Source organism: Cotesia typhae, unplaced genomic scaffold (assembly GCF_013202065.1).
Source record: "Cotesia typhae breed Kobodo isofemale line unplaced genomic scaffold, CoteBio_Ctyphae contig_44, whole genome shotgun sequence".
Lineage (NCBI taxonomy): Eukaryota > Metazoa > Arthropoda > Insecta > Hymenoptera > Braconidae > Cotesia > Cotesia typhae.
Genome location: NW_027423753.1, coordinates 30,611 through 57,502, shown reverse-complemented (window position 1 = coordinate 57,502; position 26,892 = coordinate 30,611). Strand labels below are relative to the sequence as shown.

Here is a 26,892-nt window from a genome sequence, read left to right as displayed (position 1 = left end):
GATGCAGAAGGCTGTTTTACTTGGTTCTCTCCGTCTCTTAAGGGAAATGACTTTGGCCTGCTGTGATCACTAACCGCCTTGTTGTGCGGAGTGGTCCAGCAGTAACGGACGGAGCTCAGGCTGGGCCCTCGGAGAATCGGACTCCGGGGATAACCCCCCTGAGCATTTAATAACAAAATAATAATAATAATAAACTTGGAGAAATAAACGCTCTTATGGAACTCCGAAAGGAGGAATTTAAGAGCGTCATCAGGAACGCCGAGGAAAAACTACTCCTTGGCGAACTGATGGACAAGTCCATGCACAGCGTGTTCTTTAAACACGTGCGTGATCATGGCTTGTCCATCCAGCTGACGTTTTCCTTCTTAAAGTCAGCGGGCCTGATGTCCGAGACTGAAGGGTTCATATTTGCCTGCCAAGATGGTGTCATTAACACTCTTGAGTACCGTAGCAAGGTGCTCCAGGTGCAGCTTCCGGACACGTCCTGTAGGAGGTGTAGACAACATCCGGAGACGCTTATGCACCTTTTGTCGGCATGTCCAGTGCTGGCGAGAGGTGCATATATCCAGCGTCACAATGCTGCCCTGAGAGTACTGTACTACTATCTTCGTCATTGCTACGGTATTGACGTGACACCAGTGCTGCCTTATTTGCCAGGAGATATTCCCCAGGTTGTTGAGAATGACAGTTGCAAAATTTATTGGAACATGCCATTTGCAACAACCCGGCGGATAGATCACAACAAACCTGATATTGTGCTCTTCGACAAGGCCACTCGTGACATTTATGTCATTGAGTTCTCGGCCCCGGCTGAATACAACATCTCAGCCAAAGAAGAGCACAAAAGACAAATATATCAGGATCTCCTGTTTGAAATTGGCAAATTTTACCCAGGTTACCGTGTCAAGCTTGTCGTCCTGATTGTTGGCGTCCTAGGAGGGATGAAACAGTCTTTTGTATCCTCACTTGCCAAAGTTCCAGCTTGCTCATCAAAAGCTGAGTTCTTGGCAGTTAGGATGCAGAAGGCTGTTTTACTTGGTTCTCTCCGTCTCTTAAGGGAAATGACTTTGGCCTGCTGTGATCACTAACCGCCTTGTTGTGCGGAGTGGTCCAGCAGTAACGGATGGAGCTCAGGCTGGGCCCTAGGAGAATCGGACTCCGGGGATAACCCCCCTGAGCATTTAATAGCAAAATAATAATAATAATAATAATAATAATAATAATGGTTTGGTGCGTGCGCGCGCGCGCGCGTGTGTGTGTCGGTGTGTGTGTGTGCTCTTCTCGTTTACATGATATACGAGTGGAAGCATTCGGTATAGGGATGAAACCATAACGTATTGGCGTGTAGCTCGATGATGGTATGGAGATATGTTTGTTAGGTGGTGCGGTGGTGAGATGGAGGCAAAACATGTTACGACACGAGTAGTCTCGAGTGCTCTCGGAAATTAGCTTTATTATAACTTGGGGACCGTCTATACCCACCATAATTGCAAGTGAACCAACGCTCGATTAAAATTATTTTTTTTTAATCAATCATTATTTTTTTATTTTTTAATTATATTTAATACTCTACAATATAAAATATTTATTTAAATATCATCAATCAAAAATGATAAATATATCGATTATTTATTTACTAAAAATTTTAGTTGGGGCATATTACAATTGATTAAAATAAAAATAAAAATAAAAGTAGATAATATTTTATCTTTATATGTATCACTTTCAAAATATATTATCATTAGTCATTACTAATTCATTAGTTATATATTTAATGAGCTGATGATTTGTACAAGTAAACAAGTGTTTTGATTTACACATCGCGTCAGTACCAGTTCCAGTCCTGGTCCCAGACACGCTGAAAGTTTAAGATCTGCTGCTATTTAGTTAGACAAGTTTTGGTAAGGTATGGCCCGAGTACAGCCCAAGTTGAATTTTTAATGTTGTGATTGATATAAAGATATTGTAAATTGTATTTAATAATGACTTGGCGAAAATAAAGAATGGTAGATAGAAGGCCTAAGGTTATAGAAAGATTGGAGATCGATCGTCATAGTTTTGTTAAAAGTCACGATGGATAGTTAATAAAATAACTATACCTTATTCATAAGGAACTCGGTGTCACGAGTTTTCTGTAATCCCATCCAAACAATTTAATATATAATATGAATTAATCAACAAGACCGAGCAATTCTTCCACCTACTTATATCAGTTGTCTTTTCTATTTTATAGAATATATATTCTTCTGCATAATATATTATTATTATTATTATTATTATTATTATTATTATTATTATTAATAACCACCTGAACCTTATCGTTTTTTTATTTGTCAATATTATTAATTGGCTTGTTACTGTTACAGGGCACCGATGAGGATGACAGTGCTTCCGTTGCATCTGTAAGTAATTTTTCAAATGCTTAATTTTTTTAATTACTCCAATATTAATTTAATAAAAATAATCTATGTTAATTATTAATCTTAGCAACAATTGGATGGAAAAGCACGAGAATGGTTAGTTCGAGCAGCTCAGGGTGACTATCAAGCACTAGCCAAACTAGCAGCAGAGGAGCCACGTCTGACAAGGCAGAGGGTAAGTTTTACAAACGATTTTTAATAATTTATCGTTTTATAATAAATGACCGAGGTGTTGATGTGTTTGATAAGTTAGAATTCCAAGCTGAAACACCGTTTTAGTTTAATAGACCCGTACACTCACCAGAAAGGTAAATAATGTATCGAGGGTTAACTCTGGTTGATGTATAACCATGTCATGATATAATAAATGCTTCAAAAATATAATTACGGGTATGTGGCTTACCGTTAAGTGCTGTAATAGAGTGAGAAATTATCTCTTTTGTTTTAGTTACACACCCCAATACTTTTTTACATACATTACACATGAGTTAATGATTATCTTCGAAAGTGGTGAATATACTGATGATGATGATGATGATGATGATGATGATGATGATGATGATGATGATGATGATGATGATGATGATGATGATGATGATGATGATGATGATGATGATGATGATGATGATGATGATGATGATGATGATGATGATGATGATGATGATGATGATGATGATGATGATAATGATAATGATAATGATAATAATAATAATAATAATAATAATAATAATAATAATAATAATAATAATAATAATAATTATTATTATTATTATTATTATTATTATTATTATTATTACTACTACTATCATTACAACAAAACTTTATAAAATTTGACACCTGGAGAGTGGCAAATTCCCAATTTTCGAGGGCTGATCGTGATGACAGGTCAATAAATTCAAATGGCCCCGTGGCAATCAGACAGACTGTTGTTACTCGTACCCCTTACCGGTAACTCACCTCTCTATAGTTATTTGAAATTATACGTGTGTACCTCGGCGGTTAATACTCCCGAGTATTCTCGGCTCAATGTTTCATTTAAATATTTTTTTCTGCACTCTTTTAAACGTACACTATTACGTTATTTTAATCAATCGATCATTTTAATTAAAAACAACCCAAAAATATTAATTAAATTTCCAAAAAACTGGTTAAAAAAACATTGGGGATCTTTTTTCTTTTTTCATTAACATGTTAATATTTTACTTTTTAACTATTGAAATAGTACTATTGTAAAATTGATAAAAGCGTGAAAAAATTTTTTCAAACAACAAAAGCTGGCTATTAATATTTTTTTTTCTCTCTATTTTTGTGAAGGTTTTATCTGAAAAATAGGAAAAAATAAACCAGAAGCAGTGGTTTTTAAAAATTCATGATTCCATTTGATTACTCACTTTTATTTAATTTTAGGTTGTTTCTTTTTTTTTTCTTTTTTTTTCTCCCTCTTTGTCTCACTTTATCGTTTTTTACAACCCGTATAATGATCAGAATGTACGTGACACCAAAGTCTGACGAATGAACACGGACAACAGTGCTCGGTGTATTCAGTAGTTAAAAGTATGCTTTGTAAAGTCGGATTGGATGATTGTATTGTTTGAATTTCTGTTATTGTATATATTGTATGATGTGGACGCGTGTGTCTATTATGTCTCATCGTGATTACGTGCTTAGCATCGCTGGATATGCTCTTTTAGGTTCAATCGTGACTTTCAGGATAATATTAAAGGTGTATTTTATTGCTTTTGTAATTATTCAATTATTTATCCACGTTATTAGTGATTAATCACATATATTTAATTTTACTTTTAATATTTAAAAAGTAATTCATTTTTTAATCAATTTGATATATTTATACTCAAAGTTTTAACATAAAAAACACATGATTCTTTTTTTACTATCATTTATGAATGTATCTAAAGTATATATGCAGATGAGTCTAGGTTAAAGAGTTGTATAAAAATAAAGGTCAAGTTTTCTTTTTTTTTTTTCTGGGGAATTAATTTCAACGAAACTTTAATGAATGAAATTTTTTTATTCAATAGTTACCAATAATTATTATTAAAATATAATTAATATTACAAGAAATAAAAAGATTAAAATGCAACTTGATTTTTGTTTTTAATTAAAAAATAAATAATGTGTGGTATCACAAGATTCCAATTACTTGCTCTAGACAAATATCGATTGAGAATAAAATTGATAATCCATAGCTGGAGGTTGATTTAAACAAAGTAACGCCCCTAATTCAGTTCCCTCTGTTTATTTAAGTCCTCTTTAAAAAGATAATTAAAGTATTAGTTATTTAGTAAATCGTAATACAACAGAGGCTGACAACCTAATGTATATCTATATCACTTGATCAACTGAAAACTGGTAGCATGAATTTTAAATATTTGACAATATCCTATTGATGGATATCGGATATTTTAAAAATAACATAAAAAATAAATAAGAACAAGCCTCTTAAAAAAGATAAATGATAATAATAATAATAATAATAATAATAATAATAATAATAATAATAATAATAATAATAATAATAGTTGGGTAGTGGATGAACCTACGGTAGTTAACGATGAGCTAATAGCAGGCGTAACGTTTGAGGCGAAGCCCTGAACTAAGTAAACTCAAGCTAACCAAACTAACCAAGCTAACCCAGCTAACAAGGAACGAGATAGGCGTTATATATATTATACCTGGAGGATATCTAGTCAGAGTCTAGTCTCTGGATCTGCTACAAAATGATATACCGATCTCACATTAGTATTAGTATTATTTCGAGTCCCAGTGGCCAGTATCCTCATCTAGAGTCTCATTGGGCTCCTAGACTCCTCCTGCTATCAGTAGTATACATAATACATTGTGTGAATAATCTAACTAACCTAACTAATCCGGGATTCTAAATCGGATATTCCTTATACCCTATGCCAAAGGATTATCCATCCAGGCAGGTGGATGATCGCGGGTTGGCTGGCTCGGTGGTGGCCTAAAGAAAAATTAAGAGGAATAACTTAACTACACCTTATATAAACTAATACGCCCTCGAATATTAAAAATTCTGATTTATGTGTGTTATTATCCCAAGTTATTTTTCCAATCCCTTATGCTGCAGCATAAATAGCAGCAGCACCACCACCACCACCACCACCACCACCACCACTACTACCACTAACAACATCAGCAGCAAAACTTTGCTTCGTTCTTTATTTATTCTTTATATTATACACACATGTGTTTAGATATATATGTATATGTGTGTATGTTGTCTGAATATGCTGGTAAGCTTTGCGTACAAATTGTAATCTTATATGTGCAAGCGTTGAAAACCTTTAACCATTTAACCAGCAAGCAACTTTAATCCTCACTTGGCCATTCCATTCTTGGCTAAACATTATTCACTCCCCGGTTCATTTAACTCACGTAATTGTCTTCTTATTACCTGTCGTATATACAATATTACTTTGTTTATTTTCTCTTTATTAATTTACTTTTGGTATTTAACTTTTTTTTTTTTTTATTTTTTCTATATTGATTTTTTTTTCTTGAATTTAAATAAAATTCCATAGTAATTTGAAATGATCCATCTTTTATTGATAAATAATATCAAAACAGAACTTGTTCTTACAATAAAATTTTTAATTATAATAACCTTTAGGGTCAACCGTTTTCCTAATTTTTTTTTTTTTTTTTTTTTTTTTTTTTTTTTAATAAAAGCGGCAATATAATTAAATAAAAATCTCGATTAAAAATGCGGCTAGGCAGTAAAATCCGAGAAAATAGATTTTTATATTCTTTATGGGATCCTGTGCGGTTCTTAAAGAATGTAAAGTTATGGCGCCAGCAAGGCGTCATCTTACTACGGAATCGTCGTTTTCTTGGTTATGCCGGTTGTCGGTTGTCGGTTGCCGGTTACGGTTACGGTTCTCCATCTTCCCTTTTTACTTCCTTCTAATGTTTCATCACCAGATTCAGCTACACATTTATAGATCTTTTTCCGGTTGACATTTATTCTTTTTCACACAGTGTATACTGTATACCACTGTAGATTATATTATAGTATTATAAATTACTACTATTTTACATGTGATGACTATGTCTACTCTATTCCCTAATCCTCTAAATCTAGGACTAGTTTGTACCGATACGCTATTCTCCAAAAAACCATACCACCTATTTATTAACTTTGAAAAACATTTTTTAGCGCTCAAACATGATAAACACCCTGTAAAGATTTAACCCAAATGAAAAAAAAAAAAAAAAGTAAGCAACATCTATAAAAAAATTATTATTATTTATAATAATGATAAAAAATAAAAACAAATACGTTTATTGATTACAAACAATGGCTGTTTTCCCCTATAGTCAAGAAGACGTGACACAACTATAAAGTAACAAACAAATATCTTGGCGGGGATCGACACGCGATCTGTTCACTCTACTGCCAACTATCCGTCTCTTTTGTGCGTACATATATAAATACGTATAGTATATTGAAGAAAAAAAAAAAAAAAAAGTGGCGTGTGTTCAGTAACACTTAACGTATATTAAACATTAAGTATACATATACAGAATTTGTTTCTCTATGCACAATACCAGTATTATATTATATTATTAATAAAATGTTATTTCCACTGCGCTGTGACGATGTAGCGCTGATGAGTGGATCATGATTCAGGTATGTTTATGCAAGCTGAAACTATTTACAAATTCAAGATGAGCTCTTTATTACTACGTATTTAGTTACGTGGATTATTTACATAATTTTATCTTTTTTACTAATTGCTAACCACTTCCGGTAAATGAGCGTTTTTTTAAAAATTATTTTATTTATTGATGTGATATATTTATAAAATAATATTTTAATAACGCTGTTTTTATTTTTTTTTTTCGGTTATTAATCTATTAAATATTTTCACATAAACAACGGATTATGATATTTTTCAGAATAAAATTTAGTAGATAATTTCGAGCTCGATTGTTTGGGAAAAAAAAATAAATAAGAGTTATTAGTTCAGAGTGAAAGTAACAAAAAAAAATATCAATTTGCAGGATTCGTCTTTGGTTGATTCACTTGAGAACACGTGTTTTTTCCTCGAATCCCTGGGACGTTTCAGGTTCCGAGAGCAGGAAAGGGGCTTAAACCGGATGTTTAGGGCCCGCAATATACTACTCTCTAAGGGGACATGTGGTTGGACAGATAGTCATCGGTCTTGATGGCTAATTAGCAGAGCCATGGCGCGAACAAGCTACGAGCCCACTCGAAACAGATACTTTAACATTTTTATTTATTTTAACTCAAGACTTTTACTTACTTACTTTGTTCTTAATTTTTATTTCTTATATTTTTAGGATATATATTTATATAGATATAAATATATACATATGTTGACGATTATTCGAGTTTGAGTGTTGTTTAATTTTGTGTTTCAACGATTGTGAGGGTCAGATTATCAACCCCTATATGCCTCGCTCGTTTCGTTACACTTTGTTATCGAGCTAATAAATTCATTTCTCATGATCTCCAATTACCGGGTTTTATTATTATTTTTTTTTCTTTTTCTTTTTCTTTCTCTGTTGGTTGTTTATACTACTTCATAAAGCAGGAAAAAACACTTAATTTTATGTTACTTCAGTCGTGTTTAAAAAACATTCTTTAATATTTAAAGAATCCAAATTAAAATTTTTTTGTGTTAGCGAAAAAAAATTTATCTTTTTTTTTTTTTTTTAATTCACATTTATTTTAAATTCCGATAAATTTGATAATAATTAATAGATTTTAAAACACTAACAATTTTTTTTATTTTGTTCTCAGACTTGAAATAATTTTATTTTAAATGTTGGGGAAAAAAAAAAAAAAAAAAAAAAAAAAAAATTATCCGATTGGATTAAGAAATTTATTTTCACTTAGTAGAAAATGATTGTTTTTTGGTTGCCACGATTATAATTATACATATCGTATAAATAATAAAAGTTTTAACAGTAGTTTTATTTATGTATAAATTTTGATGGAGTCTTAGCGCAAATGTAAAGCAATAGACAAGAGCAATAAATTATAAAGTTCGGAAAAAAAAGGTCAGAAATACCTTGCCGGTACGGGCGTTGCCTACACGCCGGATAGTCAGGCAGACGGATAATCACCCGACGGTGTGTGTTTCCTGAGCTAAACAAAAACACTAGATTCTCCTTCTTGCTCTTATCTTGGCATTTGGCTGTTAGCTGTTAGCTCTTAGCTTTCAGCTCTCAGCTCTTGTCTTTCGACTCTCGACTTATTATACTGGGCATAGCATATTTACATCTACACACGTTGTATCGCTTCCCTCCTTATTCTATTCAAAGATTAGCCGATCGTTATCTTATGGGTGGTTTACGTTAACGAGCCACTTGGTTAGCCTGATCCGTCTTGAGCTGAGCCGTTTCTTATCTCATATTCTTCCTTTTCTGCTTTAAACATCTTCTCATACCTGTGAGATTATTTTTAGCTTCCATTAATAAGAGTATGTAGTGACTTTTCGCGGGCCAATTTGCCTAAATATTTTTTATTAACATTTAAAAAATATATTATTATTATTATTATTATTATTATTGTTATGGCATCCTACACAACTATTTCCAACTTATCTACACCGGAATTTTTTTTTTTTTTTTTTTTAAGTAACGAACAAAGTCCCACAAATCTCATAAAATTCAATGATTTATTCTTCACAGAACCTTTTTTTTATTTTTCCCAGAGTCAATGGTGTCTATCTTACATTAAATAATCGATGTACATATGTTATATATGAATTTCATTATCGTATCTACGTTGTTTAAGATTTTCTATTTATTTTATCCATTAAACGTTTTTAAAGTTATCATCAAGATTATTCATAAGTACAACAACCATTAGATAGGTAAACGTTGATAAATTTTATAAAATTTTACCTGAAATTATTATTGATACAAAAATATTTATTGAATATAACCAATAAGAGTTTATTAAAGAAAAATGAAAATAATAAAAGATAAAAATAGTTATTTTGGGGATTAATGATTGGTATATGTATTTGTAAAACTTTTTATCACCACTAATGGTGGTTTCTGTTCGGCGGAAGACAATAAAAGTAAAGGGTGATGGTTACGTTCAGGTGGGAGTAAATGTATCCTAAACTTTAAGTAAAAGAAAATAAGTAAAGTGTGTATAATCGAGCATCCACTCAGAGGAATGGCGCCCACGCATTCGGTTCCAACACCACAGCCAAAAACTGGTTGGGTGGTCTTATATTGCTCCACCTACTCACCCTTTATTTTTCAAAGTTACAGACCCGCCAAAGCCAAATAGAATTATTTATTTAAAATAATTTTTGTTCTTAATTTAATTATAAAAAAATTTTTTTATTCATGTTATTATTATATTAAATACCTATATACAATAGAGCAGGTTGTTTTGTTTTTTTAATTCAAAACTTTTATTGAGGATCAACATTAACACTGATATAACAATAACTATAACCAGTTAACCAGTTGATATGATGTACCCTCGTTCATTTACATTTTAGTTGACGTGATAGTATCTCAGCCGCTCCCCGAATAATTTTGTGAATGGCGGCGCCCATTCAATCTCCAAACCGGACTAATTAACTTGAAAACTTAGCTCCAGCCTTTTTTTCTCTCACTGTCATTTTGTTAATTATCATTATCACTATTTATTTTATTATTTTATTATTTAATAAAAAGTAAACAAAGTCACAAGAAGATCTGAAGTTTGTATAGAAAATAGAGAAAACATTTTTTAAGTGATTTTTATGACCCGGGATGTCTATTAAAAAGGTATTAAAATTTTTTAAAACGATCCCACACTTTTATATCTGACAGAAATCCCAACAATTTATACCTTTCAAATGATCGTAAACTTTTTTTTTTTATTTTTTTATTTTTTTCTTACCATTCTTATAATTTCTGGTAATCATCAGAGACCTATTAGAAGTTATTTTTTATATCCGGTCTTGTTGTTCTCTAATAAAGTCATTGTTCTTGTGACGCTTATTTTGGCGTTTTATTATATCACAACTTGAGATTGTGAGTTTTTGAGTTTAGGTCCAGATCTTTATCTTGGTCTTAATGGCCTGGACTCGGGATTGCGGACTACAAGTACATTACAATACTAATAGCAATGATAATAAAATATTAAAACATTTCGTAATTTTATAAAAATATAAATAATAAAAAATTCATGGGAGCAAATTGCGCTTACATAGAATCTGATATGTACTGAATACGCGGAATCTTTTACTGTACAAAGACTAAGATTATATATGTATATATATATATATATATATATATATATATATATATATATATATACTCAAAGTTGTTTCATTGCGGATGTATCCTCGAGCGATGCTTTTATCCGGCAAAAACCTCTATACCCTCGTAAACTTTTAACTTTTTTTGGTCCTGCCGCAAGGACGATTCCACGGAGAATTTAATTTGGCCAACTCGTTTGCCCTTTTTTACTCCCTTAACTCTTCCCCAACTGGGTACTTGATTTTTTTGCTGTTATATCTTGGGCTCTTTTATTTATTTATTTCTATATTATTATTATTTTTTTTTTCCATTTCTCTACTGTCATACGATCGTTATCCGACAGTTTATCATATCTGCTCCAAGACTACGCGATACATGATGGCACACGCCCCTGCTTTTTCTCAGATACTTTCCCTATTAGCGCATTTGGGGATATTTATAATGTGAAAGGGATAATTAACTGATAATGAAATTTTACGGTGCATTGTTTTTTTTGATATATATGTATATATTTATTAAAGGATAGAAAAATAATACTCTATGGAGAGATTACAATACATTAACTTTAATTGATATAAATTTCGTCTTTGAATTTTAATATCTCAATTTTTTTCCGATAATTCTCTTTAAAACTTGAATTTAAAAAAAAAAAAAATTCGAAACTGCTTTATTAGTTGAAATTGTTACTAAGAAATACAGGGTTAAATACCGTAGTGTGATCGTATGAAGAAAAAAGTATAGAATTATAGGATCGAGGGAGAGAATTTAAGATTCTTGCATGTATATGCTAATGTGAGACGAATGTCTTCTCCATATCTATGGATTGGAGGGGCGGGGAGGGGGGGTCTGTCTCGATCCTCCTTATTCACATTATTCGAGTGTATTTTATTCCTTGTGCTTTTGGATTTTGTCCGGATTTTGTAGGGTATATGTTAAAAAGATCTTCAGTCTTTCTTCCTTCCTTCCTTCCTTCCTTCCTTCCGTTCTTTCTTTCGTTGTTGTTTTTTTTTTTTTTTTTTTTTTTAATTTTAAGTTAAACTTATTTATTTCTTTCTCTCTTTCTCTACCGTTTTAGTGTTTGTGTAGTTTGTATACTAGTTTGTGTACTCTCTGATAGCTCTTTCCTTGTTATTCCAACAGTATTTGGCTCACGTGGGCGTGTTGTCCGCCTAAACTTCTCGCAGCGGGGTGGCTGTCTGGCTCGATCGTTTTCCAACAGACAATCGATTGCTCATCGACACCGCGATACATTAGTTGGAATTATCGGTGTTTCATATGATCCTACATAACAGGGATGTAAGGGATTTTTGCTCTATATGCCAATAAAACTAATGCAAAATATTATTTCCGTTGTACAAGAAATCTTTTTATTATTATGTACAACACACAACTCGCCAAGCCATCAATACTCATACTTATATTTACTCTTCGATTAACAAACATGCATAAATAAATAAACTAAATGTTGTCTGTGTGTTTTGTACACTGTAGCATTATTCATATCATACAGCCATGGCAACACACTGCTAAAAGCGATCAAAAGAACGATAAAAAAATAGTAAAAAATAACAATTAACAATAAAAACAAACTACATACACCTAATATTAAAGCTTGAATTTCATGAAATAATTAAATAATAATAAATAAGTTGAGAAGAGAAAAAAATAATATAAGGAAAATAATCCGACTACTTAGATCTCAAATGACACTGCAGGGGAGACACCACTTAATCTTTTGTTCTTTTTTATCGCTGATATTTTCAAAAATCTTTGACTCCCTTAAAATAACTTTGGTTGTCTTAAAAAAGAAAGAAAAGAAAGAAAAAAAAAGAAAAAAAAATGCAAATCGTCAATGGAAAATTGTAACTTTGACCATGAAACACCTAACTGCTGGCCTGTTGGTTTTAAATTATCCATTTCTCCAATTACATACCGTGAAGGTAAAAGAAAACTTTAGAAAATATAATAGATTAATTACATTGAACTTGGAGATACAGATAAAAAAAAAAAAAAAAAAAAAAGAAGAGCCAGATGTAAAAATCGGTAATAAATATCATAATGATATTATACTGTTGTACAAACAGATAATTTTGTATAAATATTTTATTTCTCAAAATTAAAAATTCTTATATCAAAGAGTTGTTGTATCGCTTTAGTAGCTATTACTACTTAGTTAAATTATTTTTTATAAAAATATATAAATCTAAAAAATTTTAAAAAAGCTTAAAAAAAAAAGTTATATAATATTAAAAAGTATGAAAACATTGATACTCAAATAATCTTGGATAATAATTTTTTGTTTAAAAATTAATCATAATTTTGAGATTAATATTTAGATTAAAAAATAAAAAGTAGTTAATTCAAACAATTGATAACTTCCTTTGAGCAAAAACATTTGAATAGTGGTATGCGTCCTGCAGCTGTGCAATGAAATTCCTTGACCATGTTAAACTAATTAGAACGTGTAAGCTTAAAAATAAATAAATAACAGTATATAAATAAAAAATGAGTTTGTCCTGGAAACCCTGGAGAAATAAATTGTCGATGTCATTGGTGGGATCCTTCAAAAAATTTAGTCTCTAGTGTACAGACACAGATGAAATAAAAAAAAATAAAAAATAAATAAATTAAAAGGAAAAAAAAGATCAAGACCCGCGGCTAGGCGCCAAAGGTCTAAAACGTGAGTAAGATTCTTGTTATATGCAGCCTCTGGATTTAAGAAGCAACAAAATATCTTTCTAGTTTTCTGGTTGTATTGGTATGGGGCGCATTTTACTGATGATACACTCTGTTCATGCAATCTTTTCCTCTGTTATACGTCTCGGTTCTCAAAGTCATTGGTCTTAGATCTCGGGGAAAGTACACTTAATAAACTTAATAAATCGCTTGCACGTTATAGACACCCACAACTACATATATAAATAAAAATAAATAAAAATAAATATATAGAATTCTATATGGAAGAGAGCCAGCAATTCTCATCCACTTATAACAGAAAAATTTAAATTTATTCTTATTCCTTTAATGCAGGAGATGATCTTTGTTGCTCTCACTTTATATTAGAGAGTTTACTGGTACCAGAATCACAATATCGCAATATCGCAATCCTTGGTTAAGACTCATGGTTGAGTTAAAACCAACAAACTAACCAGCAAACCACCAGAATATGTCTTGCATGGTTTAAGACTTATTTTACCCGCGACATTTTAACAAATCATTCGCTCGCAGCATTATATCAAACGCATAATTGTTCGCGCTCGTGTAGAGATGCACGCTGTGTTATAATCATATATCAATCGTAAGACACCCTATAGAGCGTGGAATCCCTCGAGACACGTGTTTATCTCAGGCGTCCTCTGCTTTGTGACATCCTAACAACAAATAAAAACAACTTTTATTTTATAATAAATATCTTTTAATTTAATATAATAAATATATAAACCCTTACGTATATATTAACAATAACAATAACACCAACACCAACAACCAAACAAAAAATAAAATAATATTATATTTAATAAATGTCTTAATGATATTTCAACATTATTATTATACAGTAAAAAAAAAAAAATTGTTATTATTATTATTATTATTATTATAAAAAGTAGCACATTTAATATAAATGAATAAATATTTAAGGATAATTAAATATGATAAATAGACAATATAAAAAGAATAAAAAATTAGGCAAAAGTAAAAGCGAAAGAAAAAGCAAAGCACGTGGCTTAATTTGAGTCTGGGGGCCGGGAGGTTAAGAATCTTGATGTAGCGAGACTAACCGATGCACGGCTCGTTGCCGCTGTCACCGTCTTACTATCTCACTCACTTGTCTACTTGTTTTATTCATATCTTCACTACAGTATACAAGAAAAAATAAAAAAAATAAAAATATATTTTGCAGAGTAGAGTGGAGTTTGAGGGATTTGAGCGTATGTATATGACACCTATAACTGTATAACTGTACCGCGTAAATAAATTACTGGAAACTGGAAAAGAGTAAAAATATAAAGCTTTGCTCTTTATATAAATTATTATCTTATATTTTTTATTTTTTATTTTTTATTTTCACATTAACTGATCACATGCTCATTTGGGTATTTATTAAATTTTCTTGTCGCTGCTGACAGTTATGACAGACTTTTTTCGAATAAAAATTTTTTTTTTGCTGCATGTGTAGAATGTTACGTCCCCACGCGTTAAAAATTCGATATTTCAACGATCTAATAATAAACAGGATGTCGTTTATGTCATTTATGTCATTTATATCGTTGATGGTGTTGGTGGTATTGGTATGGTGTGTCTGTAGATTTAGAGATGGGGATGGATAATATTATCCTTATGGTTCACTTCTGGCACATAAAGAATCTCATAGCGACAAAAAAATATTTAATCGTAAGTTAACAGAGTATATATATATATATATATATATATATATATATATATATATATATATATATATATATATATATATATATAATCATTAGGTTGGTATGACAAAACAGCGATTGATGCCGATAAAAATCCAAAAAGGTGTACTACCTTAAATATAAACCGAACCAAGTAGATTACTTTAATACATACATATATACATACATGCGTGATGATGTATGGGTATTATATAGTGCATGCCGAATAATAAGCTACATAAGACTTAGTATAAGGCCACACGTTTAGATTCCGGTCTGTCCACGTTCAGCCCCCGGTTAATTTTCTGTTATTTCTTTTTGCGTTGCAGATGAGCCAGCAAAAAATACGCGGGCATCCGCAGTGGCTCATTAGCTGAGCAGCCTTTAAATTGTCCGCGTGACAGCAGCCCTTGTATCCATTTCTTTAACCCAATCTCCTAACCGTAAACATATTATTATTATTATTATTATTATTATTATTATTATTATTATTATTATTATTATTATTATTATTATTATTATTATTATTATTATTATTATTATTATTATTATTATTATTATTATTATTATTATCTGGTACCTCATTCTCTGGTGAGATATGCATTCTATCTTTCTTAATATATATGTTGGATACGATGATATTTATGTTCGCCGCGTGGCACCTAACGACCGTAAAGCGCCAAGTCTCGATATTTTGCTTTTTTCTCGAGATCGAGATCTCAACGCGATAAGTTAAGTTTAAGAGTTTCAATCTTACACACACTCTTTTTCTCTTTTTTTTTTTTTTTTTTTTTTTTTTTCATTTTTATAAACCAACAAATTAAATAGCTTGATAAATTACTTGGTACAGCATTAAAAGATTAAGGATCGGTTAATAAATAGCGTGATCGGTTGTATTTAATGGAGCGCAAATTGTTCCCGCAGATGGGGATGAGGATATACGTGAAAGGGTTAAGAGCCAATGCAGCTGCCGGCAGTATCACTGCACCTCCTGCAGCTTATGACTACTAGGGAGAGATTTAACACCTGATTTGCCAAAGTTAGAGTAGAAGTAGTAGAGAGACATATACCTAAATATCACACATATAATAATAATAATAATAATAATAATAATAATAATAATAATAATAATAATAATAATAATAATAATAATAATAATAATAATAATAATAATAATAATAATAATTATTATTATTATTATTATTATTATTATTATTATTATTATTATTATTATTATTATTATTATTATTATTATTATTATTATTATTATTATTATTATTATTATTATTATTATTATTATTATTATTATTATTATTATTATTATTATTATTATTATTATTATTATTATTATTATTATTATTATTATTATTATTATTATTATTATTATTATTATTATTATTATTATTATTATTATCATATTACCGACCAACCATAATCACCTATTATATCACAATGTTTTTTATCTCATTACTTAATTACTCTTAATATTATAGTATTTAAATGAAATCTACTTTGATTAATAATATGATAGATTTTATATTGGGGTATTGGAGAAATAAACGGAAGTTGATTTTATTGCTGTTGCCAGTGTACAACTATAGTCTATAGACAGCCACTAGGAAAATCGGTAAAACATAAAGGCTCGGGTCAAGAGGTCACTCTAGCCATTTCTATACTCTATCGACGTTAAACCTTACACGTTAAATGTTATAATGTTAGGATGGTTTGTCAAGTGACTACTCTAGAGTCCAGAGCCCTCTACTTGTCCACCCGTCCTTAACGTTATACACTCTAGTGTGTCCTCGAGTGCATGTATATTATAGTCTTGAATAGCTCTTGAGGTTTAACTAAGTAGATTCATTTTCACCTATACTGCCCCTAAATTTAAAGTAGGCTACCGGTTGGTAACCTCTACCCATTACCAATCAGTAGCCTCTACCGATTATTTTTTTTTCAGTGCAATGTCGCCAAAACTCACACACCTTACACCGTGTATACTCATATACACTCCTTTATTTTACTCTTTCTTTTTTGTTCCAACTTATATGTTAGTACAAAGCCTCATCCCCCTCACCCTTCCACACTCTCTCAAGTACCGAGTAACGAGTAATGAATAACGAATAACGAATAACGAGTCTTGAGTCCCAAGTCCCGTGAGTAGAGGAAAGGAAGAATTAACGAGGAATTAATCGTGAATCCTAATGACAAATTGCATCCAGTTCCAGTTGCTCTGTAGCTCCGTATAGCTTCTGTGACGTCGACCTAATTTGTCTAATTATTTCGCTTTAATTCCACGGGCTCATTATATACTACACTATATATTTTAAACAGTCTACAGAGCCTGGTATATATAATCAAACTGCCGAGATTCCTTATACTCTGACGTTCAGCGAAACGAAAACCGAGTTAATTAATGTATCCATTAAAGTGCCGAGCTCTGAGGTCTCACAGCGAGCCTTTTACTCTTTTTTTTTTTTTTTTTAATTTTTTTTTTATACGTATTTTTCAAACCTTTAAGGGACGCTTGAGCTCCAATCACACCTAACAAATGAGCTATTGTCACATTTTATTAGTTACCACTAATTAACTATGTGAAATCGATATCACGTTCAAATAGATCTAGCGACTACATTAAATATTTGTTTCTATTAAATATTCAATTTATTTTTGAGTCTAAAGCTTTGGTTAAGAAGATCTGCTCAACAGTATGCTCGTTGAAATGTTTTAAAGACTAGTAGTAGCTTTAAGATATCTTAATAATTGAAAATCAAAAAAATAATAAAATCTAATTGTTAGATAAAAAGAGTATAGTACAGTATAGTTGAGTTTTAGTATAGTAAGCGTTTAGTTGTGTGGTATTGTGAGGTATTAGCTTTTGCAGCATTGCATATCCCGTACCGCGTAAGCGAGACAGAGTGAGTAGAGGCTTTCCTCAGCTGGCTCATTCCATCACTCACGCAAATAACTCACTTCCCCTTGTACAGTAGTGGCGCTCGGTAATTTATGTTTGTCGAGTCTCATCGCTCGTCCTCTCTGTCCCCAGAGATCCAAGCCGAAACCAGAGCTATACCGAAGCTATATCTACTATTTTTCAAATCCCAAAAAAATAATTAATAATAATAATAATAAGTTAAAACTTTTAATAAAATTTATTATCTTTATTATTTAAATTAAAAAAAAAAAAAAAAAAAAAAAAAATGTTTAAAACAGTATCTCCTTAATTCACCGTCGTTGGCACATCATTATAAATATATATCAAAATAAAAATCCGCGACTCGTTATCGTGGTGACGATGCCTTCCTGTCGGATGTGTTGCCTCCCTCATACATTTATTATTCTCTATTTTTACACACCTCCCATACATCTTTTTGATCATAGACATTCCCGAGAAAATTTATCGATCGGCAACGAAAAAAAAAAAAATCAAAATAATCGTAATAATAAATGTCTGTTTGAAATGGTTTCACAAGGTATGAGTGTTTTTTTCAGTAACGTTATTTATTTTTCAGGTTTTTAATATTTATTTTACTTTTTGATGGATCATAATTAATTATCTCCTTGGAGAGCAATTATATCACTTAATTAATTAAATATTTTATCGGGTATTATGAATAGTCATTTTATTATACAGTGCAAAAATTTTGAATTCAATTGTTGAATGAAATTATTGCAAATAAATATATTTTATTCATTGAAATGTTATCAATTTTTGACATTTTTAATGAGTAAAAAAAAAAATATTTCTAGATATTGTTGAAGCCATTACTTTTTTAGTTTTCTTTTCTTTATATACAGATAAATGTAAGCTAAATTAGTATTGAGTAGCAAGTTTGTCAAAGGCGCGAAAAACGTGTTGTTTTGGATTTTATATCTGGGACGCAGACGACCCGGTTAATTCTGGAGTCGTTCGTCAGACGACCGCCCTGACGGTACTCTTCACAAGTGTATATTTATTAGTGACGTTATTTTGGTATTCCGTTACAGACTGTGTCAAGACTGGAGTACCAGCCCATTCGATTCGCTGAGTAATCGCTGCCATTAAACACTCTGTTTTCTGTTTTCTGTCTTCTGTCTTCTGTCTCCTTGTATTGCTGGAATCGGATCTATTATACCCTTATATTATTATCTACTTAATTATTTTTATTTATTAACTGTGCTTGTTATGCAGTAAAAGTCTATCAATGTATTTATATATTATTATAGTACGAGTAAAAATAAACGGGAAAAAAAGACATTAATTTTTGGTAAGAATGTTGTGAGAATGTTACACCATGCGAGGTTGATGCCTGATGACGTGTGTCCTAAACGCGAGACTAGACACTGACCAGGAGCTGAGAACTGTGAGACTTTTGATAGAACGCTTGGGATTCACTTCGTGACCGCTACATCGTCTTTTCCCCGGTGATTAATAACTCATCTGAAATTCAGAACTTTGAATTTCAGGCAAATTTCAGAAAACTATTTAGTTTTAATCCGAAATTTATAAAAGATAATTGGAGATAAAATTATTTATTTATTTATTTACTTTTTTTTTTTTTTTTTTTTTTTTGATTAAAATGCTAACTGATTTAGATTTTTTAGCTCAAAAGTGAATAAATTGACTAGTTGAGGAGAAAAAAAAATATACATATTATTTATATAAATAATGCAATTCTGTAGGTTGTATTGAAAGAAAGGATGGAAAAGAATGGAAAAGGGAAGTAAAGTGAAGTTGTAAAGGCATAGTAAGCTGAAATGGACGGCATAAGACATAAACTTTACTCGGCAAAAATAAAAGATATTATGCCTTCAACCATCGACATCGTATCGAGTTGTTTTTTCGTTCGAGGAGAATGCGATCGCGCAGAGGGTGGCCGCCGTCGTCACATTGACGGTCAATACAGCCGGAAAATTCTCAATTATTTTTTATTTATACAATTTAGACAAACATTAAAGATTTTTTTTCCTCTTGATCAGAGTAAAAATATTGTAATTATAATTTTTTTAAATAATTTTTAAAAAATTGAATAACAATACTATAGGTACATAATGATAATGATAATTGATAATAATCTTAATGATGTGAATCAATTATTAATGTTGTTATATTAAAAGTGGGATATAATACTATTATTATTTATTAATGTTTTACATACAAGCAATAAAACGTGGTATAATATATGGGTCTTGGAAGTGCACAATTTTGGTATACACATAAATATACCGAGTTGAATGTACACGTGTCACCGCGTATCTCGAGGCTGTTTTCTAGAGTCTCCAAATGCTCTCGCGACACTTGAAGCGTCAGAATGTCAGAATGTTTTAAAGTCAGAAAGTTGGAGCTAAATGAGTACAAGTATACCTACGGCATATCTAATCTCTATTCATTTCTGATTCGTATGTTCTTTCTTTCGTTTAAAATCTATGATGACTATATGACAAACAAATGCGTAATCCCATCATCACCCTAACTCATATATACTATACACATATCACACTTTGATTTATTTTATTTATTTATCTAACCAATAGTAATGAATATATTAGTTAAAAAGTTCCTATTTATTTAAATTTATTTAAGCGTTGTTAAATGTGTTTATATACTTGACAGCAAACAAAAAATACACTTGTCATTATACGAGCCTCTACACACAAATGTACTCCTATACGTTTTTAACAACCTGAAAATAATTCATAATGGGGAGGAGGAGAGGAGATTGCCAATGTCAGTTTGAGTGTCACATAAACATATTATTTATACACTATACACATATGAAAAAGGGCAACACACAATTAAATAATATTCATTGGCTTACACACTTATACGTATATACTAATACATTCAACGAAACTGAGTGCATGGTTCTATGTTATTCATGGTTGCACTCGTAATCGTTGCTGCGATGGATTATTTTAAAGAAAGATTAATTGCCTCTCGCAATATTTTACCAGTACGACTTGGACCATTTAATTCTCTTGTTATTTAAATGACTATTCTCTGATGAATTTGATAATGATTCAATTGAAAATTCACTTTTTTAAAAACACTTTTTAATTCATTTATACCAATTGATATCTCTAACGGGTATTTATGTATATAAAAAAAATAGTAATATTTAAAAAACAGGGTGTGAATTTTTATAAATGTATTATTTTGATAAATGTTGGTTAAAATAAAGTAATTAAAAAGCTCTTCCCCCCTCCTCCTCCTCCTCCTCCTCCTCCTCCTCCCATACGTCATACTGGGGTGGACATAAGTCGATACTCAAAGTACATATTCCATGCACCAGTCTTAAAGATGATGATGATGATGATGATGATGCGGATGATGCGGATGCTGTGCAGGCCCATAGTCATGTCTTTGTCGATTCAAACCGGTGGTTCAAGAAAAAGCTCACGAATAAGAACAAGGTGGGACAGCGAAGGGAAAATAAAATTTTAAAAATAAAAGTAAAAAGCTCCATAGAGTCGATGTATTATTATATAGTCTTATAACACACCAATGAGATTGGAATAAAAAAAGTAACCGGCGCGATCGAGTGAGAACGATTCAATCAGGAGCCACATAAATCTCCAGTTCCCGCGGACATGCCGACTATCCTCCCCCTCTAGATTGGTTCTTACTACTATTCCACAGATCCTCCACTTCTTCTGCAAGCGGAAACCGGCTCGTATCATCATCAGTACTACATACAATATATTCTATACCTTATTTTTTATTATTATCATTTTTATTTTTATTTTTATTTTTATTTTTATTTTTATTTTTATTTTTACTTTTATTGCGTCTCATACTCGATATTTTATTTTTATTTATTTTATTTTATTTTATTTATTTATTTATTTTTTTTTTCATTCTTATTCTCTCTTCCTTTACTTCTCTTGCTCTTTCTTTTCCTCTACCCGATCATGACTCCAGAGTATTAATTATGCGTCGTGTGCGCTCGCGGGCATTCCATGAGCAGTGCCAGTATTTGCGGTATTGTTAATCCGCGCTTTCCGTCTGCTGCTACCGTTTCATCAGCCTCTTTTTATTTGATTTTTAAGCCCCTTATATAAACTCACTCCCTTGCTCACTTGCTCGCTTGCTCGCTTGATCAAGATTTTTCTGTTCTTTAAACCTTTTGTTTTTATTTATTTATTTTTTGTTGCCTTGAAGAAATACGTATTGATCATCGCGATTTCCGACTTATAGCCAATATCAAATCATTTTAAAATTAAAAAAAAAATTCACGACATCTTTTTAATGCGTGACTTAATTGTCTACAACTTATTTAATCTTAATCTTAATTTCTAAAAAGCCTATAGAGCATGAAATTATCAGTATAAATGTTATTGTATTATAAAGTAATATAAAAATTTGTTCAAGTCCAAATCCAAAATCTATTCATCCTTTCTCTTGTGTATGTATGAAGGAAAACAGGAACAAGTCTGGAGTTTGAGGTAACCAGGTAAAATATCTGGATCCCGAGTCCCGGGTCCCGGGTCCCGAGTACCGAGTACCGAGTATCCAGCATTATAAAGAGACTTCATTATAACGTCGCGAGTTTCTCTTCTCTCCAGCGTTCCCGCATACCAGTATATAGCTATGTAACGAGAGTCAGCTAAATACAGAAGCTGTACCCTGTACCAAGTAAAGGTAACATTAGCTACGCTGGTGGGTATATATATATATATATATATATATATATATATATATATATATATATATATATATATATATATATATATATATATATATTTGGCTCTAGGGCGAACGACCAAGAAACAAAAGGAGCCGAAACACGTTCATTATTTCAAGCTAATTGGCGGTACGCCTTTACTCCCAAACTTTACCTAAGGGACTACCTTACCGCTGTATATATTACTTGATACTATAGATATATAATAAAACTGTACATAGTACAGTGAGTAGTTCATTTAAAAGCTTCTATATGTGTCTTTAAATACGCGATATTTATCATAACAGAACGTATATATATTTCAACCTCCTCTTACTACTACTACTATTACTACTACTACTAGTACTACTACTACTATTATTATTATTATTATTATTATTATTATTATTATTATTATTATTATTATTATTATTATTATTACATGCGTATGAGTACATGAATGTTGATGTTGTAAGTAACTTTTTGAAAGCTCTGTTTAGTAATGCTTTATTCTTGTATCATTATCTACTGTTTTTTTCACTTGTTAGTTTATTAATATTATTATTATTATTATTATTATTATTATTATTATTATTATTATTATTATTATTATTATTATTATTATTATTATTATATACAATATTCAACTGGGTGCATTATACTTAAATTATAGTGATATAATTACGACATTTACGTAGCCAAGGCTACGGAACACAAACATTACGTGCTATATTTTTAAGTTAAAAGGTATATATTTATCTGTAGAACATTGTTTTTTTTTTTTAATTCTTTTTTACCGACTTTAAAGTGATTTAGATTGTTATTAGTTTGGGAGCAGCCGTTGATTGACGGGCTAATAAGTCAATTTGCATTATACGTACTTGTTTCTAACCCATTTGCAGTTTTGCGAAACATGTAAAGAAGATTCTACTGATAATTTTTATTTTTTTTAATAATTATAATTAGATTTTTTTTGGCTGCTTGGCTCTTAAAGGTCATGATTATGAGCATAATTATGTTTGAGACTGTGATTGGATTGGCAAACAAATACGATTAAAAAGAAATGTTTGTCAGTAAAACCTTCTATTTAATCGGTTTAATAAATAAAATGGGCACTGTTAAAAAAATATAATAAATAATGATATTTAGATTGTATAGACTTTTGACAATAATTAACTGGGCTTTAAATATAAAAGATTTAGTTTAATAATTGATAAAATCTAATTTTAACTTGTATAATGTATTATATATAACATAATAAAAGATTACAAGTGTACAGGATAAAAGAGGTTAAGTGGAACATGGTATCATCATCTCTCGTGTGCGACGACGGACTACTCAACTAACAAACGATTTACCTAATTCCCTTTTCGTCGCGCATTCGCATATAATAGTCGTTATCACCTCGAGCCACCGGGTAGCTCTGATACCTCGGGATTATCATATTTACGACGGGTACATATAGGTGGCATGCCTTGCCAGCAGCTACCTTTACTTTTAGACTGTATATATATTATAATATACTATAATATACTATAAATACTGTAAATATGAGAGACCCTCGTATCCTGGTTGTACCCTCGAGCCTCTATACTATAGCCTACTCGATACTAACTATCTGTCCGTCGCTCGTTCCTCATATCTTCCTCTCGTTGACTTGTTTTATTATTATTAAATTATTTATTTAAATACTATAATATTGTGGTTAAAAAATAATTTTATTATTAAATAGGATTATTTCTAAAAGTTACTTTAATTCATTATATTATGAAAAAAAAAAACGAAAGGTTAATTTTAACCGCGGAAAAGCTTTTGAGTGTATTTATTCCGGAAGTATTTGGAAATATACCGGCAATAACCGGTGAACATTGTGAGTTTGTCAGTCCCTCTTATCCGGGCAATAATTTCAAATAATTTATAAAAGCTATTCAATTCAAATTGTGGCTCCACTCTGTCGGATGAATAAAAGATGTGCCTACCCGTATGGCCGTCCAGCATCTTATTCCCTCGTACGGTATTTTAACTCTTTTTCTCTGTGGTTAATCTTTATTTTTTTTTTTAAATTTTTATTTTATTTATTATATTAAATAATAAATGTATATATACCAACAAGGCAAATGGAGAAGAATTGTTTATTATATTTTAGTATACATAATAATAACAACACAAGTTGTTTGTAATTTTTTATTTTTACTAATTTAAATCATATCTCATATTTATAGATATCATATCAGAAAAAGTCATTTTTACAACATATACAAGCTATATATGTTAAACTATAAAAATCAATCGATTGAGTCGATCATAATTGTTAAATCAATTTGAGAAAGCTGTTTTGATAATTATGCACCCCACTTTGGTTTTGTTATGGGTGTGAATTAACCTTCTTATCCCTTTAATATAATTGCGTTGACTGGGACTTGTAAACATATACACACACGTATATATATATATATATATATATATATAATATGATAGAATAGAATAGAATAGAATAGAATAGAATAGAATAGAGAAATTTTAGGGGTTAAATTTTGAAAGGGAGACAAGTGTCTAGGCAATTTCAGTAAACAGTTGCTTGCTTATTCGAAATCGTTTGGCTCATCCTTATTCTCGATTCTCATTATATATATATATATATATATATATATATATATATATATATATATATATATATATATATATATATATATATATATATATATATATTAATTGGTATTACTGGTGAGTTAGGTATTTTCTGTTGGGTTCTGAGCGTGCCAGACGCGCCATTTTATGCCCGTGGGCGGATCCTGGATGGACCTAATAAATTGTTTGTTGTAATTAAATGAGTTCGAGGGAGTCGTGTTAGGTGGAAACGTGGGGACGTTTAAGCGACGGGTGAGGTGCCAGCCGCGGAAATGCTGGGGGGAACACAACCAGGTACTGCAATGCTTTTAAATTAGGGTAGGGATACACTTCAATGTGTGTTGCTCTATCTGGTATATATATTACATATATACATACATAGAAAGGAATAAAGATGAACGGCCTATGGACGGGCCGCTATCTGCACCGCTGGAACAGAAACACGCTCGTGGCGCGACAGCTCCTGACAAATGACGGCTCGAGTGGCTCTCTACCGTCGGCCCCCTGTATCCGGGCATGCTCTATACTCTATATGTGTGTACTATGCCGTTAACTGTTTCTGGGTAGTAACCCGTTCTCCTCGCAGCCCCTTTGTCGTCTATTCAGCCCTACACCCCGACACCCCCGCAAAAAGCTGTCCAGGACCCGACGCATGATTAAATGGAAAACTAAATTCCCAACGTAACGCTTTCACAGACTGTCTCTCGTTTCCACTTGTTTTTTCTAACTATCTATATCTACCAATCAACCCAATTTATTTATTTTATTTTCCACTGGATAAAGTAATTTTTGTCTCAACTCAACATACCCTCAACGATTCATTGGAGACAGCTAGTAGTCCATTTATGATTAACTCGTGTACGTCAAAAAACTCACATTAAAAAAAAACAAATTCAACACATTTATACATATACATATTTAAAATCACTTATAATATATAGTCAGAGTCTATAGTTTTATCTAAAAAACAATGATCCTCTAATGACAAATTTACTGCAAAAGTCATTCAAAAAACCCTTAGTCTATCCTTTCTCAATAGATTTAGTATTAAAGACATCCAAATGACGGATCTAAATGTCATGTTTAAGGATTTATAACATACAACATAACAGGCGGATGATAATTCCAGATGCCCGCGAATTATGCGGGCAAAATAATTGGAATGTAAACCGGTGACGCGTACCTGCAACGAAACACCCGTTCACTGTCTCATTTCTCCCATACCCCACTTAAATATTTCTTGTCCTTCCCCTATACATAACATATTTATACCTTGAGACTACTTAATAATACCAATACCTTAGGATAACGTTAACAGAAATAGGGACAGAGACTTTATAAGTTTATAACCTATACGTATAAGATCATACGACAAGAGTTTTATTATATATATATATATATATATATATATATATATATATATATATATATATATATATATAGTTACCAACTAAAATGTTCAAGTATGAAGACGTTCCTTTTTTCGATAAATAATTTGTTATGCATACTCTGAGACTT

General features: G+C 31.1%; 1 protein-coding gene across 6 annotated transcripts in view; it reads left to right on the top strand.

Annotated features, from left to right (window-relative positions):
- Window positions 1–26,892, top strand: part of Sowah (ankyrin repeat domain family member sosondowah) — a 53,269-nt gene that overhangs the window by 8,595 nt on the left and 17,782 nt on the right. For all 6 annotated transcript variants that reach the window (XR_012479439.1, XR_012479440.1, XM_074244910.1 and 3 more), the window contains exons 5-6: window positions 2,367–2,402; window positions 2,488–2,595. Coding sequence is in view for 4 of the 6 variants with exons in the window: in XM_074244910.1 (XP_074101011.1) it covers window positions 2,367–2,402; window positions 2,488–2,595 (144 nt within the window). In the remaining 2 variants the exon portion in view is untranslated. The remainder of the gene's footprint in view (window positions 1–2,366; window positions 2,403–2,487; window positions 2,596–26,892) is intronic.